Source organism: Brachyhypopomus gauderio, chromosome 10 (assembly GCF_052324685.1).
Source record: "Brachyhypopomus gauderio isolate BG-103 chromosome 10, BGAUD_0.2, whole genome shotgun sequence".
Classification (NCBI taxonomy): Eukaryota; Metazoa; Chordata; class Actinopteri; order Gymnotiformes; family Hypopomidae; genus Brachyhypopomus; species Brachyhypopomus gauderio.
Genome location: NC_135220.1, coordinates 1,525,613 through 1,547,288, shown reverse-complemented (window position 1 = coordinate 1,547,288; position 21,676 = coordinate 1,525,613). Strand labels below are relative to the sequence as shown.

General features: G+C 49.9%; 1 protein-coding gene across 5 annotated transcripts in view; it reads left to right on the top strand.

Moving 5' to 3' along the window:
• The window catches only part of arhgef25a (Rho guanine nucleotide exchange factor (GEF) 25a), a 50,121-nt gene that overhangs the window by 21,537 nt on the left and 6,908 nt on the right, over window positions 1–21,676 (top strand). For 4 of the 5 annotated variants that reach the window (XM_077018529.1, XM_077018528.1, XM_077018533.1 and 1 more), the window contains 10 exons: window positions 7,866–8,182; window positions 9,256–9,354; window positions 13,602–13,714; window positions 14,439–14,505; window positions 15,096–15,199; window positions 15,544–15,613; window positions 19,580–19,669; window positions 20,061–20,153; window positions 21,161–21,211; window positions 21,558–21,635. In XM_077018529.1, coding sequence (XP_076874644.1) covers window positions 7,866–8,182; window positions 9,256–9,354; window positions 13,602–13,714; window positions 14,439–14,505; window positions 15,096–15,199; window positions 15,544–15,613; window positions 19,580–19,669; window positions 20,061–20,153; window positions 21,161–21,211; window positions 21,558–21,635 — 1,082 coding nt within the window. Of the gene's footprint in view, window positions 1–6,114; window positions 6,388–7,865; window positions 8,183–9,255; window positions 9,355–13,601; window positions 13,715–14,438; window positions 14,506–15,095; window positions 15,200–15,543; window positions 15,614–19,579; window positions 19,670–20,060; window positions 20,154–21,160; window positions 21,212–21,557; window positions 21,636–21,676 lie in introns of those variants that run through there. The other variant, XM_077018534.1, reaches the window with a different exon arrangement.

Genomic DNA, 21,676 nt, shown 5'->3' with positions numbered 1-21,676 from the left:
CTAATTGGCTTATTTCTGAGGAGGGGGGGGGCTTTACTCTCTTATGCAACAGGTTCATGTTTTACTGAGACATTTTTACTTAGAACCTTGAGAGAACACTTTATGCTCCTGTACACATGTGTATATGTGCTGATGGCCTTTGTAGCTTCATCCTGGTACCACACATGTAGAACTACCAAAGCTTTTATGTGTGAACGGACGGCACAGTGAATTGACTGCATGTGCTGAATGTTGTGGAGAATATAATTTCTGTAGTGTAAGGAAAATGAAAATGGCTCTTTTGGAAGCTGAACATAACGCTTACAGTTTGGCGTCAGTCTGAGAGAGTGTGTGTGTGTGTGTGTGTGTGTGTGTGTGTGTGTGTGCGTGTGTGTGTGTGCATTACATGGCTATCTGACTGCTTATCTTTTGTGTGGACATCCCTCGCTTTGCTCCCCGTGGACTTGGTTGCTATGGCAATGTTCCTGGGAAGGAGTGGGGAGACATGGGGGAGAATAAAAACGGGAGGTGGAGATCCGGGACGAACAGACGCCGTGTACCTCGGGTGTGTGCGGCGTGCACCGGCCGGCCGCGTGAAGCCCAGACCAGCGCACGTGAAGCCGGCTTCTGTGGGCGTGGCCACGCCAGAGGACAAAGGACGGGGCAGGAGGGGGAGCAAACACACACACACACACACACACACACACACACACACACGGAATGCATGTGCAGCTCTACATCTCTGCAGATGTCATAGGGAAACACACACAGACACACACATACATATAATCATAGCCCAGTTCCCTCAAATATGTTTGCCTCCTACCCACAAATGCACATATGTAATCTGTATTCCACACAGCACTTTCCCAGACTGAATATAAAGTCAATAAGATCAATCAGAGGTTGGTTCTTTCTCCGAGAGGCCCGTGAAGAGGTGGTGAGGTTCGGCATCCTCTCCGCTAGCTGCCACTCACTAACACTCCTCAGCAGACCATCATTAGGAAAAGTGTGTGTGTGTGTGTGTGTGTGTGTGTGTGTGCACGGTGTGAGTGTGATGTGTAATTTCCACTCTTCCCCAGTGTTGCGTGTCAGCAGTCTGGGTTTGGCCTGCTGGTCCTGGGAGCCGTAGGGGCTTTGGGCTTGTTTTGGTCAGCCGGGCTTCTGCGGTGGATCCAGTGGCTATGCGGGCGCAACTTTCCCGGGCAGCGAGAAAAGTCCTGGACGGCGGTGGGTTTCCTCCAGGCTGGCGCCGCACGGCTCTGCCCCTGGCCCGGGGCCACGCGGCTCAGCGTTACCACAGCAGCAGACCCAACAAGACCGGCAATCTCTTCCTTTTCGTCTGTGTATCTGGAAATGTCACGCGTCGCCCCAGACGATGGCACTTCATCAGATTACAGAGGGGCTGAAGTGGAATCTTCAGAGCCGAGCGCACTTCACGGCGTCGAGTTTTGCCTGCTACCCGTCAGTGGCTGAAGATGGAACCCCGCTGAGCAATGGCAGGAGCACAGCAGTGTGGACAGAGAAGCACGGAGACCCCGGCAGCATGCTAGAACACACTGGACCACCTGAGCAGCTCACGTGTGCCAGACAGTGAGGGTTCGTTGTGATGGGGCAGGAGAAGACACAGTATCCTTCTGACTGAATCTGCACCAGCACACCTTATCTGGACCGTGAAATGTTACAAAAGATGAATAGTGTAGGCTGTTTCTGACTCTCTCAGTATGTTTGTGTGGGTTTATTTGCATATGTTTCATGTGTGTGTGTGTGTGTTGGCATGTCTAAAATGGATGCCTCTGCCTTCCTGATCTATTTCTTATGGAGACGCAAATTCTGCTCTTCATCTGCTTTTGCAGAGGAAAATGTGTGTGTGTGTGGGAGTGTGTGTGAGTGTCTGGGGGAGTCTGTGTGTGGGAGTGTGTTGGTGAGGGCCTGTGAGAAACAGACTGGGGGGAGAGTTTGGGGAAGCGTGAGGGGGAGTGTGTAGGAGAGTGTGTGGAAGTGTGTGTGGGGAATTGTGTGAGGCAGTGTGGGGGAGGTGTGTGTGGGAGTGTCTGGGGAGGTGTGTGGGAGTGTGTGTGGGAGTGTCTGGGGGAGGTGTGTGTGAGAGTGTGCCTCCGTGTGCTGTGGTTCAGTTATCGCCTGTGGCTCGGCCCCATAATCACTCGGGCTGTTCTGGACTCTACAGCCTGCCAGCTCTCAGCCCGGCTTATGCAACAACCCCCACTGTGGAGCCACTACTGAACCTGGGAACACACTGACATTAGATGAAGCATCAGCAGAATGACTTTTGTATTGCTCCGTACTGGGTCGGAACACATTAATATTGAATGTAAGAGTATGATCGGTGCTTTGGAAATGGGATGTGGTGTACCATCGATGACAACATGATTATGCCCTAATGAAAAGTGTGTGTGTGTGTGTGTGTGTTTGTAAGTATGTGAGCTCTCAGGCCAGAGCAGTCCACTCTCCTTCTCCGACTGCTATTTCATGATCCAGCTTGGACACCCAGGAAGAGCCATCTCCCACCCTCTCTCCTCCCGTGTCTTTGCCTTCTCTTGATCCTCTGGCTCTGACATCATGCCACGCACGTTGGCGGTGGCTAACACAAAGAACCTGCTAACCTGCTAACTGCCGAAGGCGACGTCAGTTCAGGTGCATTCGGTCCTTGACATTTCCAGGTTTCCCATGAGGTAAACGCATCAGAGGGCTTCAGCTGTGTCCGCCTGCTGGCTGTTCGCCTCAGCATCTCTGAGCCAGTGGAAGGAGGGGGGGGGGGGGGGGGGGGGCCGCCCGCCCGCCCGCCCGCCCGCCCGCCCGCCTGCCCGCCTGCCCGCCTGGCTAATGCACACACTGAGCAAGACAGCCACGGGGGGAGAGGAGGCCGAAAGAGGGAACAGCCAACAGTCAGTGCTCATTAACTAAAGGAATGGACAAAAAAAAAAAACCCACACGGGATCAAATCCCCAAATATGGCTGAGGGTATAAACCTCAGCGCTGTATGGCACTTGGGCAAAAAATAAAATGCTGGGAAATGGTGATCACGAGCAGAGCCACTCAACCTGGCCCCGTGAGGCTGGGTCCTGGTGGGCTGGCCGGGGTCCTGGTGGGCTGGCCGGGGTCCTGGTGGGCTGGCCGGGGTCCTGGTGGGCTGGCCGGGGTCCTGGTGGGCTCGTCGGGCCCTTACTGCTGGTTTGGTGCTGCTCACCCCAGCCCTCGGTGAGGCAGCCACTCTGGCCACAGCCTGCTCTCTGGGAGTCTGTCCTGTGCGCGCCTCGGTCAGCTCCATTTCCTCCGAGTAGGTGAAATGTAATCTAGAGGTTAGAGCTGGGAACAAATAAAGTGCAATGGAGAAAAGGAGGGAAAGGGAGAGGGAGGGAGGGAGAGAGTGAGAGAGAAAGGAGAGGAAAAGAGAGAGAGGGAGGGAGGGAGAGAGAATGAAGGAAAAAGAGGGAGGGAGAGAGAGAAAGGAGGGAAAGAAAGGGAGGGACAGAGAAGAGAGGGAAAGAGAGGGAGGGAGAGAGAGAAAGAAGGGGAAGAGAGGAAGGGAGAGAGAAGGAAAGAGTGAGAGGACGGGCGGGGCTCCCAGGAAGACGCTCTTCTTAATGCCTATTGAGCTTTTCACTCAGGTTGAGAGTGCTCTGGCAGCTGGATGCGGGCCCACTCTCTGGGCCAGACCAGCGCTGTAGCTAATGGTGCTCCAGGACGGGCTGCTCGCCATGCTGGAAGCGTCTGGGTGGTAGTCCGTGTTCCTCGTGGCTGCAGACGTGGCTGAATGAGCGCTTGGGCCAGCGGGACGTCGGCGCACGTGCCTGCTTGCGTGCGCTGGTGCGGCTTGGCATAAAGGAAGAGGCAGCGGCACACGTGCGTATGAGATCGCGGCACACGTCCGGCAGAGCTGCGGAAGTTCTGGGACGAGAACGCTGCCTGGACACGACCGAGCTCTTCCCCTCACGTGGCCACGGCCAAGCCCAAGCTGACTAAACCCTTTGGGGTCCCGCGAGACCACGTTGTTGTCGCGGAGCAAGTCTGCTCCGTTCTGCCCAGCACCCAGCCTAGAGACCAGTGCTTACCACAGCATTTTCCACTGCGCAATCAATGCAGAGAAACTAAGACCTGGTTCTTTAAAGGTGGAAGTTTGGAAGAGACGACCCGGTCCGCTTCCCACATGGTCTGAGCTCAGACCAGGAACTCTAATGGCTAAGCATCCTATCCTGGATTATCTTCACATGTCTACCTTTCACTTTTAACAGTTAATTGTCAAAGCCCCTAAATGGTCCTGCACTTATTCCCAGGACCAGCACCCCCCCATGCCTTTGATCTCATAATCAGCTGCATGTCTGCATGACCTTAATGAGCCTGCAGACTCCCCAACAACACACACAGCACATACCCGGGGGGGGGCGACTTCTTCCTCAGCTCTGAGGCTGTCCCGTTCGTGGGGGTCGTGATGTAGTTGTTGCACGATGCAGTCATGGGCTGGTTGGAGTTATTCTTCTCATACTCCATCTTCCGTCTCCCCCTCAGCCAACTCCATCCTGCATTTGTTCAAGGTCTTCTATTGTCTCCTTTCATCTCCTTCCCCTCCTCTTTCTGCTTTGAAGACCTGCCCACCCCCCCCCTGTCCATTCACACAGCCACCCTAGAACTCCTGACTCTGGGCTAATGGCCGCACTTTCCTAACACGGTAGTAGCTGAGAAAACGGCCCTCTGGTCATGCTGAACTCACACACGTGCTCTCGGGAATCACCACAGGGGGTGTGTGTGCGTGCTGGAACGGAGCTTCGAGGGGGAGGGGTGTTGCTGCCAGGAATGTCTTCTGTCCAACTCGTGTGTGTGTGTGTGTGTGTGTGTGTGTGTGTGTGTGTGTGTGTGTGTGTGTGTGTGTGTGTGTGTGTGTGTGTACACACAAGTGTGAGAGACAGAAGCGTCTAACCCTCTCGTTTCCACACAAGCTCATTTCCGTTCCCCTCATTGAGCAATGGAGGTTTCGTAGCATGGACCTCCACCATGAAGGACGTCAGCTCAGCTCCACAACACCCACAGGCAGCAGCAGTGTGGCGGGGACCTCCTCGTTGACCTCGAGTCAGGGCTTCCAGACCCGACCCCACAGGAGTGAAAGACAGGACCTGACATTCAGGGTTCTGCTCTTACGAAAGATCTTACCAGACGGACACGGATGGCATTATGCGTTGTGAATAGACTACAGCACAGGGACATTGCTTGGTACATGTAACAACTGACCCAATACAAAATGTGCAATACTATCAGTCAGACAAGATTCATATTAAATCAGGTCCTCTCAGCAGGTGAAGTCACATCAAATCATTTATATAGTTGTGCACATGTCGTTTCTGATGGCATCTGCCTTTACTTCAGGATACGCTCCCGATTATCCAAACGCCTTGGCATCTCAGTTCTGTTGCCCGCTTCTGTTCTTGGTCCTGTTTGCGTTGCTTGTGTGCTGAATTGTGCTTGCAGTGAACGTGATGATTAATGGGACAGTCACACTGACATGAGTGCCGGTTGCGATGAAGGCCAACATATTGTTTGGTGCCATAACAGTATTGATTTGTGGAGGATATTGTACACAATGGGTGATTGTTCCAAACTCCACAAGGTCGTTGTGTGCTCCTTCGGCTTCCATTACATTCCTTTCCACCAAATTCAAAACTGGCCAATTAGATTTATCACAGTGTTGTTCTGTGAGAACAGGCTTAAGGAGAGAGATGGAGAGAGAGATGGAGAGAGAGAAAGACTGTTCCTTAGCGATGTCCCCCTGGGGAGAGACTTAGCAGCCGGATGCCACCTCATCCACATGCTCCACTGATAACTCACAGTAATACGTTGTCAGGAAGCCACTCATCCAGGAATCTCCCTCCCGAGATTCCCTCTGAATCCCACTTGGACTGATATCAGCTCTGTTACTATGCCATTAATTCATAAGCAGGATTGGAAAAATGTGGTGGCAATGAGGGGTTTTTTTGTGGGGGGTTTTTTTTTTTTTTGCAAGGGGAGTGGCTTCTCCGCCGGTCTGCTCCAGTTCCAGGCCAGAATCTGCTTCCGCAATGTCACAGATATCCTCGGACTTGGACTTCCTGAAAAAAAAAAAAAACGCCTGCCAAGTTCGACCTTAGGAAGCCACCGTGTCTGCCATGCCGCGCGGACCCCTTGACCACGGGACACGGTCCTGACCTGCTGGGAATGGAGATGCAGGTCCGGCGGGCCGAGTCGAAGGTCAGGCAGGTGGAGGCGGGCAGACGAGCGCGGCAGCCCGTCCGCGAGCCGATAACCCTGGATGCGGCTGCCGCGTAGAGGCAGGAAGAGGGAGAGAGGCCTCGGGATGAGGAGATGGATGTGGAGAAAGAAAACACAAACAACACACTCAGTTTGAGGCCTTTCCTGTGGGTAAGAATGAGAACGTGCTTCCTGCGCACATCGCTCCCTTCCCAGGGTCCCCGTGACACCAGCGCTACACCCGCAGCCCCAGCCGGACTATATTTAGCTCCCCTGGGGCATACTGCAGTCTGACCAACCGGTGCCGCTCCCTCGGATATGCCCTAAACGGGTCGGGCTGGACGTCCGTGTAAGCAGTGTCGACTTCAATTGCCACTCTAGCATACATGACATGTACACACACATATACACATACTGTGTACACATATGCCACCCTGTGATAAGACATGGAACAATAGCTCCTCTGTGGCTATTGTTTAGTGTTGCACAGATGTACGTGATGATTGGTTGATGTGTGTGTGTGTGTGCGTGTGTGTGTGTACGTACATGAATACAGGCCGGAAAAGGCTGGAAAGAAACCATGTATAAACCATGGTTGGCTCATTATGTTAAAGTTAGCAATTTGATTAAATGGCTCACTACCAGTGCTATTACTGTATTCCACCATTCCTGCATTAACCATCGGTCATGGAAGTAAGCATCTGGAACAATTATAACAATTATAACATGTACAGGAAAAACAGACTCTGAGTCAACTCTGAGGCAACAACTGCAACCACTTCATAAAGTCATGGTCAGCAGAGCTCCAAGCAGGAATGTGTAGCAAGTGGTGTGTTTAGTAAACAGGCTTGCGTGAGATGCTTGCAGTTCCAAAACCCATACAAAAAACTGTACTGTTTTTATAGGAAGTGCCTGCTTGAAAAAACATCACATTGTGTAGTATTTATAAAACCCCTTGCAGACATTGAGTCCAAAGAATGCACTTAAACTTATTCTGTTGACTAACGAGTTGTGTTGCTGAGCAAAATAGCTTTGCTAACATAGTAAGATAGCGAAGCTAACACAGCAAGGTAGTGATGCTAACATAGAAAGGTAGTGATGCTAACGCAGCAAGGTAGCAATGCTAACATAGAAAGGTAGTGATGCTAACACAGCAACGTAGCGATTCTACCAGAGAAAGGTAGCAAAGCTGATCCGAGCTGAAGTCTTTCAGCTCTCACGGAAACAGGTTTTGTTAAGTAGATCTGTTAAGTAGATGACTGTCAGGTGTAGGTGACAGTAGGGATGGTCGTTTCCTAAAATATCTAAGTTGCTAGGTGGGAAGTCTGACTAAAGGCCTCTTAACAGCTTTTGTCCAAAATACTTTGAAAATGGCCCTTTAATTTTAGGTAGGTTCGCCAATTTTAGCTAGATTCGGCCTGCTAACTCACCCTGAAAGTTCATAAGAGTGTTTAGTGAACGAAAGACTTCAAATCCCTAAAGGCCACTGGGTGGTCCAGAGTAGCAAACTCAGCACCACCTGGGACCAGGCCGCTCGTTATCAGGAATGCGATTCATACAAGGCAGCTTTCTCTTCTGATCCCTCCTCTGCTCATCCAATGTTCATTCTTTCTTTCTTTATTTCTTTCTTTCTTTGTCTGCATCTGTAGACTCGTACACGGCTGCTGGCAGTGAGGGGAGCATCTCCACATCCGTGGCCTCCCTGCCCCCTCAGATGTCGGGCGGCTCGGCACCGAGCTCACCCGGCTCTCGCCGCTCTGTCAGCACGCTGAAGAAGTGGTTGACCAACCCGGTGCGCAAACTGAGCGCTGGCGCCGCCCCAGTGGCCGCTCCGGTTGCCGACCCAGTTGCCCCAGCCAAGGGTGAGCTGCCAGCTCGCAGGCCGGAGGGCAAACCCACTCATGCCCCAGGCAGCAGGGCAGCGGACGAGCACTTCACTATTATCCCAGTCGCAGAAAAGGAGCTGGTGAGAGCCACTTTTTCCTCCACTTTAGCCTGATTCTCAATTAGACCAAATTAGAGTTAGTGTACTATACGTTACAGTTAAGATACTGCATGTTAAAATTATCGTCATGTTGGATCTGTATTACTATATTCCTTTGATGTGCTGTGCATCAGAACTGTGGGTTAATATTATTAGATACTAATGTATAAACTCTAGAAGCTTATGTTGATATGTTACTTTAGATTAGACCCTTATATCAGACTCTTGAATGAATGTTACACTATTATGCTAGTTTATTTTATTCAGAGCCTCATATTCTTACAAATTATACATTATAGTTTACGTTAAATCCATATGTTAGACCCTGATTCTCAATATCAGATACTTATTGTAAAGCAGTCTACATTAGACCCTTGTTATAGCCCTGTAAGAATACTCTATAAAATTATTTTAATAGCTCCATATTAGAGTCTTGAAATTATACCTTTTATATTATGTCCTTTTATTGCACATTATCTACATTGGTACACTTATGTCAGTGTACTCCATATCAGACCCTTATGTAAGTGTTTTCCCTATTAGACTCAGTGTATGCTGTATTAGTCCCCTATGGCAGTGCCATCTAGATTAGACCCTCTGGTCTGTTCTATTAACAGGCATGCCTGTCAGTACAGACAGTATTTTCGCAGTTGTGCCTAACAGTGACCTTCACACAGCATGTTAAAGAAAGTGCCCAGGTCGCACCTGTCAAGGGGTCGTGCTCCTCAGCCTTCTGACTCATTATCCATAAGGCAGGGAGAGTGGACTGGCACTGAGTGAGCTGCTGGACCTGCTGGACCTGCCTGCACATGGCATCTGTCTCCTTGACCAGAGGGTCCAAAGGCGTCCACTCTTGTGCCTGTCTACAGTGTCCTGTCTCAGATAGAGCGTGAACAGTCTTGCTCTATAACTAGAGGGATATGTCCGTGTGAAGAGATGCTGTAAAATGCGTGAAGCTTATAGAAGTGTGTGTGTGTGTGTGTGTGTGTGTGTGTGTGTGTGTGTGTGTGTGTGTGTGTGTGTGTGTGTGTGTGTGCATGACTAATGATCTGCAGGAGTGGAGAGATGATCTATTTGATGCTCCGGGCTTTGTACAGTCCCACAGTCAACCAGTCGATTCCCTACAGGTCTCCGTCTCGCTGGGTCCCGGGCAGGTAAGTCCAGTGAGAGAGAGAATGAGAGCCGTTGCCATTTTTCCTGTCCCACCAATAATTATCTGATTCAGCTAGATTTATTCAGCTGTGATTAAATCTTCATAACTCAGGCTTGCTTGTTTAGATGGTGATGGAGAATGCTGTAGGCAGGCTAATCTGATGTGGGCTGTGTGAGGAACTCACCAGCACTGATGTATGTTGGACAGTGAAGTGTGTGAGAAGAGCCAGATGGGACAGAATGCTGGGTCATTAGTCACCAGGTTACCTGTTATAGCGAGAACACACACTGATCAAACACATCCCGGCCCCCACCACAGACACACACACACACACACACACACACACACACACACACACACACACACACCTTCTACCCTTCTCATGCAAGTGAAAACAAACACAGCTCCAGACATAACACAAAACATCACCCTTCAAGCTTTTCCACTGAGTGCAGTCACACGCCATGTGTCTCTCACACAACCAGCAGCATTGACTGCCCCTCCAGCATCAAATAACAACCAATCAAAAATAAATACATAAATAAACCCAGCAAAAATCCTCTTGATCCCCAACCTATGCCATGTTCTGCTGTAGTTTAAGGATCTGAAGAAAAGCTCCACTGTGTTTCAGATATATAATTCTGTGATTATCAGTCAGTCTGATATTATCAGTCAGCACCTCATGCCTGTGTTCAGTTACTCATTAGTGCATTAGTTTTTTGAAGCCTCACCTCTAGACTTGCCAGTGTAGATATCATGCAATGTGGGTAGAGCACTGGTGTGTGTGTGTGTGTGTGTGTGTGTGTGTGTGTGTGTGTGTGTGTGTGTGCGCGCGCGCGCGCATGCTTGGGTGAGGCATGTCTGCTGAGCATTTTGTTGCCAGGCTGCATGTGATGAAACTTCACACACTTCATCTGACTTCTGCACACACACACACACATGCAGGAGAAGAAGCTTCATGCCCGAGTTTGATGCCAGAACGCTGTGATTTGTAGTCAACACCAGTGATTTATAGACGCTTGCATTAAGCCCAAATCTACATTAGCTAACATCCCTGAAAGAGCAGAAGAGAGCACCATGGGTAGGGGGGACAGAACCGGGTTAAGATGTCCTTTCAGCGGAAGATTAACGGGACAAAAAATACTAGACACATTATGAAATCCCACCTATTAACCCAGAAAGTGAAAAAGCAGAAGAGAGAGAGAGAGAGAGGGAGAGAGAAGTACTGGATTACAGTAATCAGGTCAGTCCCACTTGGGTCGTGCCTGTGTGCATATTTCTCCATTATTACTGTAAATCACTGAAATCAAGGCTGCTTGCTTTGCACCGCAGCCCTGCGTCTCTCCAGTGGGGTGTGCCGGTTGTTCACGCGTGTCGCTGCTCCTCCTGCTACAAGCCCCGATGTCTCTGCTCTCTTCACCTGCTCCTCACCGCACGCTCCAGGCTTCTAGCTTCAGTGCACGGCTTACTGGCTAATGGAAAATTCCTGAATGAATATATAATCGCTCCTGTAGTCTGGCCTCCTCGTTGAAATGGAGGGATTCCTTGAATGCTTCTACACTGCGTGTTTTATTTCAGTCTTTATATTTCATCCAAACGGGCGGCGGCCGCCCCGCTAAGTGCTGAAATGCTGACGAGTTCTTTCTCGGGGGTTTTCTCGTGCTCCCAGCTAAACCAAGACGGGGTCTGATGTAGGGACGGACCTCCCTGGCCGTACCTAACTTTAGCATCGTTTCCTGCAGGAAGCACAACGATTTTGTTCTCAGCCTTTCAGAAAGCAGGATTCTGGCTAGCAAAACAAGGCAAATGGGCGGGTGGGGTGGGGGGGACCTGAGTGAGGGGGTCCCCTCCAGTGGGCCGAGCTGGAGCACATCTGGAAGTGATCAGAGACGGGCAGCGAGGCCAGGAAACCTGTCAGCCAAGCAGGGAAAACTCAGACGACAAAGCCACCACACACCACCTCCACCACACGCCTCCTCCACACACCACCACACACCACCACCACATGCCACTACCACACACCACCACCACCACACGCCACCACCACATAGCACCACCACCACCACCACATAGCACCACCACCACACACCACCACCACATAGCACCACCACCACACACCACCACCACCACATAGCACCACTACCACACACCACCACCACACACCACCACCACCACCACTACCACACACCACCACCACCACACACCACCACTACACACCTCCTCCACCATAACACAGCTCCTCTTCCTCATGATACCACCACCACCACCACACACATAGCACCACCACCACATGCCACTACCACACGGCACCACACGACCAAGCACAGCACCATGCACTGTGCTTCAACATAGCGCAACACTACGGCACACCGGATGACCAGAAGCCTAGATACAGTGTAGCACAAAAGAGCAGCGCACCAAAGCTACAGAGAAGTACAGTATGACACATTTGTCAATATGTTTGTACCTTTGGTGGAAATAATGGGTTTGTACAGCGCTCCAAGCTGCAGTGTTACTCACAGTATAGATTTTAGTATAGTTGCAAATCCACACACATAACTGTGTTCCACACTCTCTGTTTCACAAATCCTTTTTTCACATGCGAAATAAAATCCATCACAAAACAGATCCTAGCCAGTCATTCTACCCACTGACCACACACCAGTTCGTCTGTGTTTGGATCTGCATGTTAAAGTAGTTTAAAGTGGGGGAGTGAGCGTTTCTGTGAGCAAATGTCTCCAAACATTTCTGCCTGCTGTCTCTCCACAGCTGAGGAACAGGGGGGGGGGGGGGGGGGGCTGCAGACAGGGGCCCCTCTTAGAGTAAAGCTCAGAGTAATGAACAGAGAGCGGGAGCAAGTCAGAGAGCGAGATAGATAGAGAAAGAGAGAGAGAGCGAGAGAGCAAAGGTAAGAGAGGAAGAATGGTTGGGAGAAAGCGTGAGGGAGATGCACTGAGTCAGACCCCGAGGGAGAGAGAGAGCGGAGCTGTGCTCTTCATCACAGCATCAGTGCAGGAATCTCTGTGTGTTTCATATTAGGCTCAGTGACTTTAAAGCCCCAGTCAGCTCTTGCTGTAACAGTTTCACCACCCCCTACCCACCCCCTACCTACCCCCTTCCCAAACACTGCCCCCGGTCCCCCCAGAACAAGCTCAGAGCCGTGATAGCCACGCGCCGCATGTGTTTGTGTGTTCCACCGTTGTTTTGCTGCTATACGAAAATCTATGTTGCTTTAAATCCATTTTATGCTTTTGGTATATGTGCTTTTCTGGCATGTCCTTATCCTTATCTAACCATTGATTACAATGATCTATCTGTCTCTCTGCTTGTCTGTCTGTCTGTCTGTCTGTCTGTCTGGATATGGTGATTCTCTGGCTCAGTGTGCCTGTATTGGCTGACACAGCCAAATCCTTCCTACCTAAAGTGCAGTGCATTATGGGAGAAAACCATGAAAGCTGGGCTGAGTGCAGAGGGATTAGGGCTTTAGCAGCTGACTAAGGCACTTTCTGTTCCCAGCACACAGCATTTGCTTGGCTTGCCGTTGGTTTTCTGTCAACACTAGCTGCTTGAGGGATGGTTCTGCATGAACTATTCGTCTTGTTTCCATACCATGTCTGATATTTATACGATTTTCTGACTGCTTTTTAAGAGGGGGTATTATTTGACTTCATGAAAGTGAGGCTCGGGTTTTGTGTTTAGTTTATGCCCTCGGCTTGCCTTTGAAAACGAGACGGGAACGCCATAGTTACTCCTCTCTAGCGGACGCAGCAGTACCAAACACACATTCCTCATCAGAAACGATGCAGTCACAGCACCGGTGCAGTAACTGGAGTGCCCAGCAGCAGCGTGAGACGCACAACACAGCACTGTAGCAGGGAGACGGCTGAGGCTGTGCATTAACGGAGCGATCGTCTCCTTCTCGCTCTCTAATGGTGTCATGATTACAGGCGTGCAGCGCTTCCCTCTTATCATTCAGTCACCGTCACCAACGGAGCATCAGTGCCCCTCTCCTGTCACCTAGGCAACGTGCACCATTACTGCAAAACAAGAGCTCAGCTTTTTCCCTCTTTCCCGCTGTCTTTCTCTCCCTGTCCTTCTCTTACCCATCTTTCTTTCTCTGTCTGTGTCTCCATGTGTCTGTCTCACTCTTTCTCACATTTTCTGTCTCACTAAGTCTCTCACTGTCTCTCTTTGAAAGGTGTTAAATTGATTTATATAACTGTCTGTATTTTTTATCTGTCTCCCCAGAATGCCCTACAGGTAGAAGACGATGTCTCTGTCATGATAGACGATACCTCTAGCCAATCCTCCATGACGATAGACAGTGAAGAGGAGAGGAGGAGTGCCTTAGAGAAAAGCATGTATGTGTGATGCTCTCAGTTGTGACTCGGTGTAAACCGTTACAGTGAAAAAATACAGTGTCACAACACATTGACACGGGGTCACAACACGTTGACGCGGTGTCACACCACGTTGACGCGGTGTGACACCACGTTGACGCGGTGTCACACCACGTTGACTCGGTGTGACACCACGTTGACGCGGTGTCACACCATGTTGACGCAGTGTCACACCACGTTGACGGGGTCACACCACGTTGACGCGGTGTCACACCACGTTGACGCGGTGTCACACCACGTTGACTCTGAAACTGCACCCACTCCACTCCTCGTAATGGGAGGACTGGCAGTACTCTACATTCAGGGCTGGGGGCACATCATCCCTGTGAAAGAGCAAAAACTGCAAATATCTCTACATAAACCAAACCACATCTCTACATACTCTATATACATATCTCTGTATCTCACATGTTGTATCTATATTTAAAACAAAGAGCACGGCGTTCCCAGAGTGCATAGTCTGCAGTTCTTTAGCACACTGAAAGCGTTTACAAAATTTGACTTTTTATAATAAATGTGTCTATATATTTATGGTAGTATAGTACAAAAACGTTAATAATATATATTATGCATTTTTGTATTGTACTATATATTGTGCGTTTCTGTATTATACTATTTATTATGTGACTGGGCAGCACTGACGGCCTCCGATTCCCTCCTCTTCTTCTTCGTCTCTCTTCCGCAGGTATGTGCTCAAAGAGCTGATTGAGACAGAGAAGATGTATGTAGCTGACCTGGGACTCATCGTGGAGGTGAGACAGTGTGGAGACTCTGGATGTTCATTTATATCTATTTGTCAAATTAATTATACATAATTTAAGATTATGTAGAATTTATAAATCCATATTTTTGATTACTATTAAAAAAAAATCTTAGTTTAAATTTAAAACAAGTAATAGCACCCCCTAGAGGTTTATAGAATTAATGTCATTCTGTATCACTGATGGCGTGGAAAATACAAACAGCATTTTGGGGTGATTCCAGCTAGAGATGGTTTGGGAACGGATGGTTTGTTTCACTATATATAATCTCTTTTTTTCAAAATATTTCTTTAACCATGACAAAATTGAAGCGACGTGAGCTAGAATGCTTTTAGTAGGACACCATTAGTTCTCTGTCATGCTGGTGACAGCACTAGAATTAATCTTCCATGTGTGGATAACATTGTGAGTCAGTGCCATGCTTTTGATACATGTCTAGAAACCTGAAATCCCTTTGCTGTCTCCTACCGAGTATGTGTGTGTGTTTTGTGTGCGTTAATGTGCGTGTGTGAGTACGTGTGCATGTGTGTGTGTGTGTGTGTGGTACAGGCTGTGTTGAACGTCTCTTGACTCTCCCACAGGGTTACATGGCTACTATGACTAATAAAGGAGTGCCAGAAGACATGAAGGGCAAAGATAAAATAGTGTTTGGCAATATACACCAGATCTACGACTGGCATAAAGAGTATGTATTTCTCTCTGGTCCTGTGTGTGTGTGTGTGTGTGTGTGTGTGTGTGTGTGTGTGTGTGTGTGTGTGTGTGTGTGTGTGTGTGTGTGTGTGTGTGTGTGTGGTAAGAGATAGAGAGAGCCACTGACAGTCACCACTTGTCCACCATGGGGCTGGTGTTGAGAGGCAGGCCAGAGTCTTCTTGCCTGCTTCTCTTCTTCTTCCTGAGCCTGGAACCGCTCTAGCCAGCCCCCTACTGGTGAGAGTGGTGTATGTCGTGTGTGTGTTAGTGTGTGATGTGTACGACTATGAGGTGTCAGGGTAATGTGGTCTGATCTCTCTCCTTCTCACTCTGGTGCAGTTATTTCCTGGGGGAGCTGGAGAAGTGTGTGGGGGAGCCGGAGAGGCTGGCCCAGCTCTTCATCAAACATGTACGTCCTCCAGCCTGCCTGTCTCTCTGACTCTCCTACTGCCTGTCTCTCTGATTATCCTACTGCCTGTCTCTCCTACTGCCTGTCTATCTGTCTCTCCTACTGCCTGTCTATCTGTCTCTCATACTGCCTGTCTCTCTGTCTCTCCTACTGCCTGTCTCTCTGATTATCCTATTGCCTGTCTCTCCTACTGCCTGTCTATCTGTCTCTCCTACTGCCTGTCTATCTGTCTCTCATACTGCCTGTCTCTCTGTCTCTCCTACTGCCTGTCTCTCTGATTATCCTACTGCCTGTCTATCCTACTGCCTGTCTCTCCTACTGCCTGTCTCTCTGTCTATCCTACTGCCTGTCTATCTGTCTCTCCTACTGCCTGTCTATCTGTCTCTCCTACTGCCTGTCTCTCATACTGCCTGTCTCTGTCTCTCCTACTGCCTGTCTCTCCTACTACCTGTCTCTCTGACTTTCCTACTGCTTGTCTCTCCTACTGCCTGTTTCTCTGAGTCTTCTACTGCTTATCTCTCTTACTTCCTGTCTCTCTGCATGTCTGTCTGTATTTATGCCTGTCTGTGTGTCTTCATGCAGTTCCACAGGTCTGTTTCTATGTCTCTCTCTTGCTGTCTCTCCCTCTCTTCCTCTCTGTCCTGCTGTCAGCACGGCCTCTCTTTCCCTCCCTCTCTTTCGATCTCTGGGCGTCAGAGTGGTAGCCCGGGTTCTTCAGAGCTACTGGGCTTCCTCTCTGTGTTTGGGTAAAGGAGTAAACAGAGGAGAGAAAACACACCCCGGCCTCATTCATCCTCCCCACTAACCTCCTGGGTTTGTGTTCTATTTCTGTCCCTCATACTCCCTCTGTTACTGATACTCTGCAGCTATATATGTGTCTGGTGTGTGTGTGTGTGTATGTCTTTGTGTGTGTGTGTACACACATGAATCCACTGACTCCCCTCTATGAAGGTTTGTGTGGTCAGGAAGCATGAAGGAAAAAACAGGCAGACAAAAGAAGCCAGGAGTGAGAGGCTGCATGAGGAGCACAGGTGTGGTGATACGACGGCTTCATGCCTCACTACATCTGGGGCCCACACACAGGAGCCCCAGTGGAATCATCTCCCCAGACACCACCCTGTTCTCTGGACTTTGTGAGGAGTGGATCTTGGCAAGCATGAACACACTAAATTGATTCACATTTGTGCTAATTTGCTGGTGTAATTTCTTAATTACTGGCACATTCTGGGAGGGGTGATTTGGGAGGTCAGCTAAAGCGCTTTACTCCAGCACGAAGAGATGACTTATAGTGTGGCACTATGACTGTCTCTCACACCCTCACAGTTATTTAATGAGACTGAACCCTTGTGGTAATTAACTTAAAAAAGACTTGAGGGGAATTAAGAACCTCGTAATGAAAGTTTAAGAGCTGAATGAAACTTCAAAAGCGTGCAGACAGGGACATGCGTCTGTAATGAAAAGCAGAAAGCTCGTTTCTCTGACTTTGACGACGTTCCAGCCATATGAATGATAATACATAGCAAGTCCAGACTACAGATTGCATATGAAATCTGGCTGCAAGGTTGTGACCTCCATCTAAAAAAACGGAAAGGGAAAAAATAAACTCTGTGGTTGGACTATTCAGTGCTGTGCTGTGAAGTCACCTTCTCTCTTCTAACCTACTCACCGTGTGTGAGCTGCCTCCAGGCAACACTGTGTGTGTTTGTGTATTTATGTATGTGTGTGTGTGTGTGTGTGTGTGTGTGTGTGTGTGTGTGTGTGCGTGTGTGCGCACTCGCGCGCGCATGGAGCATCCAGGTGTTGGAATCAGCTACCTGGCTAAAGAGAAGCTGGGATCTGCTTACATTCTGGATAAGATGCCTGAATAATACATGATCTCATGTTCAGTCTGCACCACTGAAGCATAGCTGAATACAAAACCTCCACCTCTCACCTCTTTTTATCTCTCTGTCTCTCTCTCTCTCTCTTCCCTCTCACTTCCTTTTCCTCCCCAGAGCTCCGAGTAGTGCCGCGTTCTCTACCCGTATCTCTTTCTACTTGTGCGTCTCTTTCTCTGTCTCTCTGGACATGTCCGTCTGTCCCCTCTCTACCCTGCTACTCACACTACACACAGACTCTTCATTCTAACAACAAGAAATGTGCCAATGCACTTCGTCTCCTCTCGTCACACCTGCAAGTCATGATTTTTTCTTACTCAGAAGGACAGACCTTTATCTTCTTCATGGTGTTTTAACTATTCTAAAGCCCTGTTCACTATTCTAACGCCCTGTTCACTATTCTAACGCCCTGTTCACTTTTCTAATGCCCTGTTCACTATTCTAACGCCCTGTTCACTATTCTAATGCCCTGTTCACTATTCTAACGCCCTGTTCACTATTCTAATGCCCTGTTCACTATTCTAACGCCCTGTTCACTTTTCTAATGCCCTGTTCACTTTTCTAATGCCCTGTTCACTATTCTAATGCCCTGTTCACTATTCTAATGCCCTGTTCACTATTCTAACGCCCTGTTCACTATTCTAACGCCCTGTTCACTATTCTAAAGCCCTGTTCACTATTCTAACGCCCTGTTCACTTTTCTAATGCCCTGTTCACTATTCTAACGCCCTGTTGTCTCTCTGCTGGGCGTTCAAGAGACCCTCATGTTTCTACCCATGTATCGTATCATTTGCAGCACATTTTGCTTCTGCTCCTGTACTTTCATGTGTGTGGTGGGAAAGCCAGGTCAGTGTTCAGGGTTTCCCCCTGCTGTGCCACCCAGGTCAGTGTTCAGGGTTCCCCCTGCTGTGTCACCCAGGTCAGTGTTCAGGGTTCCCCCTGCTGTGCCACCCAGGTCAGTGTTCAGGTTCTTCCTGCTGTGCCACCCAGGTCAGTGTTCAGGTTCCTTCTGCTGTGCCAACCAGGTCAGTGTTCAGGGTTCCCCCTGCTGTGTCACCCAGGTCAGTGTTCAGGGTTCCCCCTGCTGTGCCAACCAGGTCAGTGTTCAGGGTTCCCTCTGCTGTGCCACCCAGGTCAGTGTTCAGGTACCCCATGCTGTACCACCCAGGTCAGTGTTCAGGTCCCCCCCTGCTGTGCCACCCAGGTCAGTGTTCAGGTCCCCCATGCTGTGCCACCCAGGTCAGTGTTCAGGTCCCCCCTGCTGTGCCACCCAGGTCAGTGTTCAGGTCCCCCCTGCTGTGCCACCCAGGTCAGTGTTCAGGTTCCCTCTGCTGTGCCAACCAGGTCAGTGTTCAGGGTTCCCCCTGCTGTGCCACCCAGGTCAGTGTTCAGGTCCCCCATGCTGTGCCACCCAGGTCAGTGTTCAGGGTTCCCCCTGCTGTGCCAACCAGGTCAGTGTTCAGGTCCCCCATGCTGTGCCACCCAGGCAGTGTTCAGGTTCCCTCTGCTGTGCCACCCAGGCAGTGTTCAGGGTTCCCCCTGCTGTGTCACCCAGGTCAGTGTTCAGGTTCCCTCTGCTGTGCCACCCAGGCAGTGTTCAGGTTCCCTCTGCTGTGCCACCCAGGCAGTGTTCAGGTTCCCCCTGCTGTGCCACCCAGGTCAGTGTTCAGGGTCCCCCCTGCTGTGCCACCCAGGTCAGTGTTCAGGTTCCCCCTGCTGTGCCACCCAGGTCAGTGTTCACGTTCTCCCTTCTGTGCCACCCAGGTCAGTGTTCAGGTTCTCTCTGCTGTGCCACCCAGGTCAGTGTTCAGGTCCCCCCTGCTGTGCCACCCAGGTCAGTGTTCAGGTCCCCCCTGCTGTGCCACCCAGGTCAGTGTTCAGGTCCCCCATGCTGTGCCACCCAGGTCAGTGTTCACGTTCCCCCTTCTGTGCCACCCAGGTCAGTGTTCACGTTCCCCCTTCTGTGCCACCCAGGTCAGTGTTCAGGTTCCCTCTGCTGTGCCACCCAGGTCAGTGTTCAGGTCCCCCTTGCTGTGCTACCCATTCCAGTCTCACCTCTGCTGTTCTGGTTGTCCTGTGGTCCCTGCAGGAGAGGCGTCTTCACATGTATGTGGTCTACTGCCAGAACAAGCCAAAGTCGGAGCACATTGTGTCGGAATACATCGACACCTACTTTGAGGTGAGCCTCGCCGTTCGGAAAGCAGACCGTCAGGCGCGGGTAGGCCGCTCGGAGCAGAACCCCGGGGGGGGGGGGGGGGGGGGGGGGGGGGGTCCTCTTGGCCCAACCGCAGCGCCTGCCTCATGCAGACAGCACAGACATGTTTCCACCACATCTAGGAGCAGGGGGGGGGGCGGAGACATGTGGCTCCACGGGCTTTAAGACGCACTAATGTTCTTGTGGCTGTATCATTACAGCATTTATTGCTGGTGCGATGCTGCTGGTGTGTGACTGGATTTCTGAGTCAGCAACCAAACATGTGTCCTTCATGAATGGTGGTAGTAACACGATAGTGTTTAAATGTACTGTAATTGATACTGTATGGCATTTAATATTAATTGTGTGTGTGTAGGAACTGAAGCAGCAGCTTGGCCACAGGTTGCAGCTGAATGACCTCCTCATTAAGCCTGTGCAGAGAATCATGAAGTACCAGCTGCTGTTGAAGGTGAGTGTGTGTGAGTAACAACACACACACACACACACACACACACATTCTCCCATACAGACACACGTACACACACACACTCATACACACACACACACACACACACACACACATTCTCCCATACAGACACACGTACACACACACACACACACACACACACACACACACACATTCTCCCATACAGACACACGTACACACACACACTCATACACACACACACACACACACACACACACATTCTCCCATACAGACACACCTACACACACACACTCATACACAGACTCACAGAAACATACACATACAAAAACACACAAATAGCCACTGGCTTTATGGGCTGGCTCTTCTAGGCTGGGCACTGTCCCCTGGTGTCTATCTCCCTGACAAACAAACTGAGGGCAGGAGGCAACAAACATACCCCCCCCCCCCCCCCAACCCACCCCCCTCCTGGGCAGTAGCGGCGGGAAGGACAGCTTCCCCTGGGGTAGAAACAGGAAGAAGACTTCAGGGGAGCTAGATACAGGATAGTTTTGATATGAAAATGAGAAGTCGGGTCGCTCTGAATGAGACTGAAGGCGATCAGCCAGTGTATAGTGTTAAAAGACACCCAAAGTCAGACGACTGACTATGGAGAACAGCTTGAACACATTGAAACTAGAACATTGCAAGTAAAAAGTTTAATAATACAGTCAGCGGGTATAGAGAATGAGGAAGTACAGTCTGTGAATGTACATGCTACATGTCTGCTGGAATCCGTTCAGATCAGATCCCCCCAACCACCCCCCGCCATATAAACACGCCTGCCCAGCTCAACAAAGCTTTTTCTGGACAAGGCCTTTAAGAGCTCAACACGATCCTTCCTGAAGTATTTATCATCAAACATTCTTGGACCTCTGAAAAATAGGTCATCTCTGTTCCCCATGAGCGCACGCAGCCAAACATAAATGCTGCATATGGACAGGAATCCTGGTGCTGGTATTCATAGCTGGTTTATGTGTCTCTCTGGACAGGATTTCTTAAAGTACTACACTAAGGCTGGAATGGACACAGTGGAGTTGGAGGTATGAATCTGAAGTTGTATTTTCCAGTAGTTTTATTTTAGGTTGGAAAGAAAACACCGGGTGAGAAGTATCCTCTTACTGGTGTGTGGCGCCAAGCGGACCTCACTCACAGAACGCTGTGTACTCTGTCTGCTGGAGTGTCAACACTCAAGCACAAATCTCTCTGGGATACGGTCTTACACAATGCCCCAACAAAGATGTTTTTCCTTTTTTTTTGCATATTTCAAAACTCCCCCCTTCTTCTCTCTCCTCCTCTCTTTCTCCTGCTCTCCTTCCCTCTCCCCCTCTCTCTCTCTCCTGTCTCCCTCCCTCCCTCTCTCTGTCTCTCTCTCTCTCTCTGGAACAGAAAGCGGTGGAGGTAATGTGCTTTGTTCCTAAGCGCTGTAATGACATGATGAATGTGGGCCGTCTACAGGGCTTTGAGGTATGGCGCCAAACTTGGTCCGCCCTTCAGCACCGAGTAGT